We start from the raw sequence: 10000 nt of genomic DNA, 5'->3' as shown, positions 1-10000 counted from the left end.
ACCTGCATCTGTCAATTCAGGTCACACAATCGTGACGTGGTTTTTAATTATTGCAATGTTTGCATCCCTGGCTTTTCTAGCTGATGCATACTCCTGCCATATTTGTGGTTCATGGTTGGTAAAGCAATCAAACCTTAGAAAAATTGCAATATACCATGATGGCTGGTTGTAAATATAAAAAGGAAATTAAATTACTGAAATTCTACACACACTCTAAATGTAAGATGGAGAACGGCCGACGTAAGGAAGAATAGATTTGAGCATAAGAATATCAAGTTTATTAACACGAATACAACGGAAGGAAATGAATAAAGCGGATAAAAATGGGAACAAGTAACACTGAATATATAAAAATCGAACAAAAACTACACTGAGCTACAAAATGATATGTACAAGCATAAATGATACAACAAATGTTGAAACACTTTACAATACCTTGCCCTCCCACAATGTTGTTTTGGCAAATGTCCTCAGAAACTCGCATTCAAACAACATTGTGAGGTGTGAGTAAACTGTGAAAGCTTCAGATCTGTATTGTTACAGACTGGAGTTAAAGTTACTAACTCTAAGGAACTAGTCTTAAAAAGGGTCTGTTAACAATGCTAACTTGATCTGCAAAGTCTCTATTCCATTTAAGACTTTTTTTGTTATAAAGGATTGTCCTTTTGGAAGTGTGGAAGTAGGAAGATCTTTGCTCTCATCAATGATGAAAATGTGAGGGTTCCACCAAAGAGACCTGCAAAGTCAAAGGCCACATACCTTAGCCAGGCTGCTTCTGATATTTCAGATGGGAGTGATGATGATTTTGTTTCAAAGAAGTCCAACAAGAAGTTTAAGTCAACAGAGAAAGATCAGGACCAAATGAAGCGTGATATAAATGATGTGAAATGCATGGTAACTGAAATGCTTGAGGTTAACAAATCATTGCTTTTGCCACTTGGAATCACAAAGCTAGTGAAAGATGCATTTCAGTGTAAGATCTGTCATGAGACACCCATGAAACCAGCAATAATTGCAACTAAGTGTTGTAGTAGCCTCTTAGGATGTGAAGAGTGTGTGAATATTTGGTATGACGGTGTCCATGGTCTCAGCAAAAAGTGTCCTCATTGTAATGAGCCCAGGGGATATGCATTCACCTTCCAGTTCAAAGGACTTGATGATTTCATCACGGGAATGAGAAAGGCTCTGAGATCTGAAGAAGATAATCAACTTTCTGAATGAAATACAAATTAAGTACAATTCAGCATCTTTTCATGGTTGTGTTTCTCTTCATTATTGAAGAAGTAAACAGTTGAACACATAGATATAGTTATGGCTTGCTAACTAATAATGACAGTGTGCTGGTTTGTTATAGGTTGCGATTTGTTAGTGCTGTCATTAAGGTAAACAGACAGAAATGTTGATATTTCATGTTCCGCTCATATAGTATTTCTGCCCTCATGCAGTTGGGTGTCTGCTAGCATATGTTTATGCTTCCCACTTATAGTAATAGCCCATTTTCGAGTTGCTGCATGCCTCAGTTTCAAATTAAAGCGAGCCCTGGAGCACAACCATTCAACTGAAAATGAGTTGCATATTCTTATGCAAATCAAACTCATTTCCCTTACAATAGTTGAGCACCAACACTCACTTTGAAACCAATACAAACAGCAACTCGGAAATGGCCTATTGTTAGATACTATTGACATTTCCTAGTTATGAAATAATGTAAATCTGATTCTCAATCAAGTTGAGCATATGTAAAGAAACGAAACAAAACTATACTTTGTTGCTTCATGGAGTTTATCTTCTTGTTGAGGAACATTCATGCATTTCAATAGCCCCTTGTCTTGCATGAAGACTAAAAGAGATAATGCGTCACAACCTTGCATTTGTGAAAGGATGATTGTAATTTTCAGCAAGACCCTCTTTAACCCTTTGACGCCTAAACTGGCCATATATGTACTTAGTACTTTACTTTGTCAATGCTCCTGTTTAACGCCAGACGATTTTACTCATCAATGGGGAACCCCTAGGAGTCAATGGGTTAGCTTAAGAAAAAAACCTTTTAAACCACTGTGAAATATTCTAAAAAACTGTATTTGTTTGCAGCTTATAATTATTTCTATTAAGTGAAAGAATTAAGTGAAATAGTTGGGTCGATGAAACACCGCAGTCCTTCTTGAAATAATCTATGGTCACCATTAACCAAATGGTGAAAGATAGTATCAAAGCTCGAACATCTCAAAAGGAACTGCATCATTCTTTGATGTTGAAGGCCTGGATGGTTGGCAAGAAGGTCAACTCCATATGGCGCAGGACAGGTAAGATCCTCCTTGACCTTCATAAGCAGCTACAGCATCTGCCACAGTGGAAAGGATGGTTGGCTGTGGAAGAGTAAATGTGCTGTTGTTGTTCCTCATCAAGTCATCTGGGACACCCTTCCCTAAACACACAATATTAATTCGTCGATTCAATAAGCATATCCCTATTCAAAGGGTATTTGGTAAATATCATTGTGGTATTATTCAGGTAACCTATGATGATACAAAATTTGGAATGGTGTATTGAAGCTTACCAGGTATCGGGTGCTGGTTCCAGCTGTCAAATACTTGCTTTATTCCTACTGCAGCGACTTGGGTGGCAAATTTTGACACTGAAAACTTGACCAGATCATCATCCATGTCTATCAGATCATCATTAACCATAGCATTTAATACACGTTTAATGGGATAATTGACCCGAGCATTGAACTCCACCCATTTCCTTTCTGCTGGATGATTCTGTTGTAAAAGAGCAAGAAAAATTTAATATAAATTAACAGTGGAAAGAGGAATAATAAACCTCTCTAAAAACAAAACAAAATTACCTTCCTATATAATGTGCAGTTTACTGCATATGAATTTGGAGTGAAAATGATATGTTAAAAATGGTTGTTATTTTATTATGAGAATTTCTTCTTTAAAAGCCATATGCAACCCATTCAATATTTTATATAATTAAGCTGTAGCAAAGTAAAACGCAGGGGGACTTTTCCCTGTTGCGGCCATTTTTCTTTATTGTTTCATGTCATTTGTCGTCTCGGCCTTTCATATTTAGCGCCATTGCAACCGTGAATATCCCGGATGTGTCATACATTTCTGCGCGATGTATTGGCAACGTTCTTTTTTTTTTCATTGCAAATCTCTCGATGGACTTTCTTGGTTAAATCTTTTTTTACAGAAACAACTGACTTTATTGTGTGGGCTTACCTCTTTTGACATTGTTTGAATAAATGGGGCTCTTCTTGTATTACTTCTGCAATTAGCCATTTGCTCTTGGACATAAAGTAATAGGTAGAATTCATTTCCATGGTCAACCCTTATCTGGTCCCACATGCCATACGCTAAAACCGCAGGTCTGTTAATTAAGGATAAACATTAGTGAGTCAGGTGAGTAATATGTAGTTTCTAATGTCCATACTCAGATGAGCTAAACAGCCATGAGAATGAGAAAAATGGTCTTAATAATAATTATTATATCATCACCTGTATACATACTCGTAGATCACAGAGTTGTTTTTAACCGGCATTGATGCAAATGACACCAGTTTTCCACTGTATCCATCTGAAGCGCACACATGAGTTAGTCCATACATAGCAAGTTTTTCATTTTGATCGATATGCAGTTTGTGTCCAAAGTAATCTGCCTTGTAAGGAATTGGATTTATATTTCTTTGAACATTAGCGCATCTTGCCATCTGATACACCGGAGAGACCGCGGATAAAGCTTTCCCAACACGTCTATCCCCAGCATCGATTCCTTTGCTTTTCAAGAACCCTTTCATCATTTTACGGCCCCAGGTTGGTCCAACCTGTAAGAAAAAAATATACGGGGAGTAAAATAGGGAAATCTTCTTCAGCTTCAAATGTAGAGCAAAGCGATGTTCCATATGGAAGGACTTCGCTATGAGCTCACCTGTCCAACTGCAGTTCGTACGTGTTCCTCTAGTTCGTCGTTTGAGATACGATTACGAACGATGTTGTTCTTTAAACAGTACCTCCTAAGTGTTCTCTCGCTGAACCCCTTTTCACCAGGATACATCTGCTGTTTTAATACTTCACTGATTTCCGCATGAGTCTTCTTTTGGTGAAGAAACAAATCTCGGATAAACTCCACGTCTGTAGCATCCATGTTGAATTTGGCGCAAACCTCTTTCCAGGCTGTCTCAATATCCACGGTCACTCGTGCCACCGCTCCGCTATTGTGGACAAGGATCGCTGCACCGTCCCCTCGCCTCGCCTCCCCTCCCCTTCTCTCTCCTCCCCCAAGCCAGCCCTACAAGGTCAACCCTCCCCCAAACCAAGCCTCCCCGACTGAGTGAACCTTTGCCTTATTTTGATCAGCCGGGTTTCAATTTCTAACAAAAACAAAAATCAAAAATTGAAATCAATTTTCAATTTTGGTTTTTGGTCAATTAATTTTCGATTATCAACTGGAAAAACAAATGACATTAGAATCAATTTTCTAGTTTTGTTTGTTAAGGCAAATTAAAGTTCTGTTATTGACGTACTATTTTCGTTTATTTCGGGACATAAAAATGGAAAATAGTATTGGATACAGCATTGTTTAAAATGAACATTTTTATTTAAGTTTTAAATTTTTGTTTCCAAAGAAAATGACACAAATCGATAAATACAAAATTGAAAAACAGTGTCATTTTTGATTTCAATTGAAAATCGAATGGACGAATGACACACGGACCCTAGAGGCCAGAGCTTATCAGACGTAACCTGCCCTCAGTGAAAAGGAAAATCTCCAGCTATAAGCTGTGAAACCTACTTCAGCTTTCCTTTTATAATAAACTGAAGCCAACATCTAATTCCATATCATCTGGCTCAATTCATTTGATTTGACAGTTTTCCACTTGGTTCGGCCACACAGCTTCAGCCTTTATTCAAATAATTGTTATTGTTATTTTTAATGACATGAAAATATTTGATTTTTCATAAATGTGGCAACCACTGGGTCCCCCGCCCGGTTGGTCGTCTTCCGTGCGGGAAGTCGCGGGATCGAAGCATGGCCGGACCAACCCTCCGGGTTGCAAAAAGTGAGGAAAAAGTGATTCCTTTCTCATATAACAGGGACCCTGCAAACAGCTACACTTTCATGTCTAAAGATACAAGAGATCCTCGCATTCAATTGGACAATTTCAGCAATTGTCACTTTATAGACATCTGGTACAGCGTTGCAACGGCATGGTATCGCAGAAGTCATGGATTCGAATCCCGTTCAAGGCGCCTGAATTATCAGGTGTCTATAAAGTGCTAAAAAAAGCGCAAGGTCGATGTAACGGAATAATAATGATAATAATAATAATAATAATAATAATAATAATAATAATAATAATAATAATAATAATAATTGGCAGTGCTAATCACCCTCTCTTCCAATTGAAGACTGAATTGTGAAGGGCGCAGCTCTTAATAATAATAATAAATGAAGACTTATATAGTGCACGTATCCTCACGTTCAAATGCGCTTTACAAATTTAAAAATGATTTGTTTTATTCTTTAAGGTTGTTGGTAAAGGAGACCAATCTAGCGATGATGTTGTTTTTCAATCACCAAGCAGTGAACAAGTGTCTTCAGGTGATACAGATGAAGCTTCAACAGTTTCCTCACAGGCGTCCTGTCACAGTGTCCCTGAAAATGAGATAAGTACTTGGTCTGACGAAGTACAGGTACAGCAAGAAAAACGTAAAGTATTGAATGACACAATTAAAACTCTTACTGATGGGCAAGCAAGTCCTATTTTATCCACTCTGAACACAAAATGGGATGATATCTCGTCAACACAGCAAAAATACTACCAAAGGAAAGCCAAAGAAACGATTATGGCGGAGTTGAGTGTTATTAGCCCTGGTCAGGAAGAGAAATTATGGCATGCTGTACGAAAAGAAGCAACCATTGGCTCTGCTCAAGAGTCCTCTACCAGACGAAAAAGCTTTGATCCTTCATCTCCCATTATCGATTCTCTTGTAAAGGCATATGAGCAAGCAACGTCTTATGGGGCGCCAAATGTATTTTTATTATTTAGAGGGGTTATTTGTATATAACCAAAACAAGTATGGTTATATGTAAATAATCACATTGCAGTTTGGTTATTTCTAAATAACCAAAAGGAGACATTGGTTATTTAACAAGTAACCAATAAATGAGTGTGGTTATTTGCTAAATAATCAAAACTGAAAATTGGTTATTTGCTAAATAACCAAAACTGAAAATTGGCTATTTGCTAAATAACCAAAATCGAAAAAATGGTTATTTGCTAAATAACCAAAACTGCAAAGTGGTTATTTGCTAAATAACCAAAATCGAAAAAAATGGTTCTTTGCTAAATACCCAAAACTGCAAAGTGGTTATTTGCTAAATAACCAAAATCGAAAAAATGGTTATTTGGTTATTTTTTAGAGATAACCAAAACTTTTGGTATGGACATAACCACGTGGCCAGTTTTCCCGCTCATTCCCTACAGTGCATTGCATGCTTCGATTTCTCGCCATGCAACATGGCTTCCAACGATGACATGGTAGCAAGAATCTCTCAGCAACAGGTACGTGTCAAGGCAAGTAGTTGATGGTGTCTTGTTTTCTAAAACAAATGTTAAAGTGCCTTATCAGCGATTGATGGCTGCCAAATACTAACAGTCGATTGCGGGACGGCGTGCAAATTCACGAACTCAATGTTTTGTCCGAATGGGCTTTTCTGAGGATTTTTGTTTTTCCTTCAGAGAACTGTTGGTCGTCCCCGAGTATCTCTACCAAAAGAAACTACTATTGAAGGCTACTTTGATATGGGTTATTCTGTGTCTCAGACTTCTGAAGCATGTGGTGTGTCTTAAGGCTCTGGCTCTGTACTGTAGAATGCAGCAACTGGGTATATCCTACAGAGATCAGTTTTCTAGCCTTGACAATAACAGTTTGGACAGAGAAGTAAGAGATATCAAGATTAATCATCCGAACTGTGGAGAAGTGATGATAAGCGGCCATTTAAGAGCAAGAGGAGTAATTGTCGAAGGAAGTCGTGTACGCGAGTCTATTCATCGGGTTGATCCCCAAGATGCTGATGATCGGAAATGTAAAAGAATTCGCCGTCGAGTATATTCTGTGCCTTGCCCAAACTTCATGTGGCACCTTGATGGTAATCATAAACTTATTCGTTGGCGCTTTATCGTACATGTTGCCATAGATGGGTTCAGCAGACTGATTGTATTTTGTGCCTGCAGTAACAACAGTAGATCCCAAACCGTTGTAACTTTGTTCCAATGTGCAATTAGTCAGTATGGAAGACCACTCAAAGTACGAACTGACAAAGGAGGAGAAAATGTACGTGTTTGGGAAGAGACGATTCACCAGCAGTGGAGATGGCCGTCATCACTGGAAGTTCAGTTCACAACCAGAGAGTAGAGCGGTTTAATCGTGACTTTAATATTCATTGTGCTAATGTAATTAAGTCAGAGCTCTATGAATTAGAGCATCGAGGCCTCCCGAATCCTTCCAGTGACACAGATTTCTTTTGCTTACATTATGTCTGTGTTCCAAGAATAAACCAACTTCTACAAGAGTTTATCAATGCCCACAACCATCATTCTATTTCTACAGAGAATAACCAGACACCACTGCAGCTATTTAACAGTAATCAGCACCTGCTTCCTTTACACAGTGTTACACCACAACAGCAAAATTCTGGGACTGCGAACCTTCCCATGAGACCTACAGTTGTTCAAGTACCCCGTATTTGCAACCCTCTAAATGATGAAGTCTACCAGAATCTTTGTCAAGTGATAGATCCTCTTGTGAGTACTTCGAGAATAGACCTGTACAAACAGGTTATTAAGTTTGTAGGAAATTCTATATTACAAATATAGCAATTATCACAACTGGAAAGGCCTCAATGAAACTAGGTGACATTACAGTTTTAGAATGAAATTCAGTACCTGTAACCTGAAATATTGTGCTCCATACATATACTTACCAGAAGTGACATATATTGTGGTCTTGTACATTGATTTTGTACAAAGTGAGAAATGTTTCTTTCAGTTGATATCCTTTTCAGCATTACAAATTATAATTGTTAATGGACATTACTCCTTTAGCCTTAGCCTTGTTGTTTCTATTGTTCAAGTTCATTTAAGTGTGATTGAAATTAAAAATTTTATTTCCAGTCAGATTGTTAATCGTTGTTAATTAATTCAGGGAACTGATGCATCTATTTTTGCCTATGTGGGGAGGGGAGTTAGGATAATTGGCACCAAGTGCTGATCATTTGGAAGTGAGAAGAGAGAGCAAGGGGAGAGAAGAAGGGTACCCTGTTTTCCTTTGTTCTGTATGATCTGGTGAAACCAATTTGGTTTTTTAATTCTTTCCTCTGATATATGGACATTGTTTATTTGGTGATGTCAGGTGTCTCAGGCGCTGACTCCCTTTGACCAAGAGAGGATGAGGTAAGATGCATGGGTCTCTTCCAATCATAGTTTTTTAAAATCTGATTTTAGCTCTGCAGATATGTTTAGAGAGGCACCTGATTGAGCAGTTGTAGTAACGTAATGAACTTTTAAATATGCGGCATTGGAAATGATAACTTAAATAGCTTTGCAAAACTTAAAAATAGATTTTTTAAGCTACGATTGGAGGCATGGGAATCCGTTCTCTCATTTCATCCTCTCTTGCTTTGACTGAACTCTCCATTTTGGTCACAGGGACAAAGATTTGGGTTTAAGGCTGAGCCCACTTCCGGCTGACTGAGGAGAGGAGAGGGAACTTACCGTGCCACAAGACAAGATCAGAGAGATGCACTTGACATAAACCTCAAGCTTTTAAAATGTTTTATTAGCCTTTCAACTAACGAAACACCCAAAATGTTAACTAGATTGGCTTGCAAGTAAAAATTTGAAAGCAACACACTGCAACTTGCTCTAAAATGATAGACGTAAAAAGCCATTTCTTGTAAGACCAAATCTTGCTGGACTTTAAAACTTTTCATTAATTGCAACGTCACAAAAGAATTCATAAGACAATTCTGTAAACACATTTACAATTTCTTCAAAGACAACCTACATACACACATATCAATGAAGGTTATATGAAAAGCATAAACAATAAGACCCATTTAGGCTCGAGGAAACAACAATACCGGTAACTTGCTTCCATTATCAGCTGGGCTAAACAATTATTGAGACACCTCAAAATAACGTAACAAACTGAGCAACCAATTTGTCAGGACTGTCTACTGAGAGCTCCATTTGTCCCTCTAGTTATAGTCCTTGATTTCCTAGGCCAAGAACTCTATGGTGCTGACTAAACATGAACATAAACATATAGAACAAAGTGGCTGTAACCAGCAACTCTATTCAACAGATATACAGTGTTTAATTAGAATTACTTTCATACTTTATGTTGTGAAGACCCTTTCCATTTCTAAAATATGTGGGTAGTATCTTGAAATGTGAGGCAAGTTCTGTCTTTCTGAAACCTTATGCCATTCCAAACCCTCGGCTATTTTGAACAGCATAGCTCATAGCTCCCTTTAAGTCTTCATATGTCTTATGAACTACAGGGCGATAAAGGGTACAAGCGCACGTACTTGCCTTAGAAAATCTAGAAAGCATTCCAGCATTTTCTTCTGGCTCATGAAGAAACGATATCTCACAAGAAAGTCCCTGGGGCGGTAAATGTTTGCATCCTGACACAAAAAACACCATATCCGACAGGCTTATGTAGCAGACTGTTCTACACAGTCTTGAATTAAGTCCTGCCAGTGAGCGAGAACGAGGTTTTCAACCTCGAGCTCCCTCCTATTAGACCCTTCACATGCACGTGCGACCGAGAAGATGGAATCAAAGTCAGTCACACTCAAAGTTTCAGCCTTGAAACAGAAGGCTTCCCTCATCACGTGTGGATATTGCAAAATTGAGTCCAAGACCCCTAATGTACGAAGACCCTCTTTGAAACTGTCATAAGCTGGCTGTGATCTTCCTAAA

At 38.2% G+C, this 10000-nt stretch overlaps 3 protein-coding genes and 1 long non-coding RNA gene across 4 annotated transcripts in view; 3 read left to right on the top strand and 1 right to left on the bottom strand.

Annotated features, from left to right (window-relative positions):
• LOC138026320 (uncharacterized) overlaps positions 1-6077 on the top strand; it is a 9915-nt gene extending 3838 nt beyond the window's left edge. Inside the window, exon 4 of the mRNA XM_068873615.1 lies at positions 5538-6077. Within this exon, the coding sequence (XP_068729716.1) occupies positions 5538-6077 (540 nt within the window). The remainder of the gene's footprint in view (positions 1-5537) is intronic.
• LOC138025285 (uncharacterized) overlaps positions 1-10000 on the top strand; it is a 411211-nt gene that overhangs the window by 301258 nt on the left and 99953 nt on the right. The window lies entirely within an intron of this gene.
• Positions 1-10000, top strand: part of LOC138027651 (uncharacterized) — a 51544-nt gene that overhangs the window by 15769 nt on the left and 25775 nt on the right. The window lies entirely within an intron of this gene.
• LOC138027350 (uncharacterized) lies at positions 2280-4158 on the bottom strand. The gene is made up of 5 exons (XM_068874927.1): positions 3937-4158; positions 3507-3832; positions 3231-3378; positions 2558-2762; positions 2280-2425 (listed from the first exon to the last, which is right to left on the bottom strand). Exons 1-5 carry the CDS (start codon positions 4150-4152, stop codon positions 2280-2282), a joined length of 1041 nt encoding a protein of 346 aa, XP_068731028.1. The 5' UTR covers positions 4153-4158.

This window comes from Montipora capricornis, chromosome 12 (assembly GCF_036669925.1).
Source record: "Montipora capricornis isolate CH-2021 chromosome 12, ASM3666992v2, whole genome shotgun sequence".
NCBI classification, from domain to species: Eukaryota; Metazoa; Cnidaria; class Anthozoa; order Scleractinia; family Acroporidae; genus Montipora; species Montipora capricornis.
The sequence above is the reverse complement of the archived record's forward strand: the minus strand, read 5'-3'. Positions and strand labels throughout refer to the sequence as shown.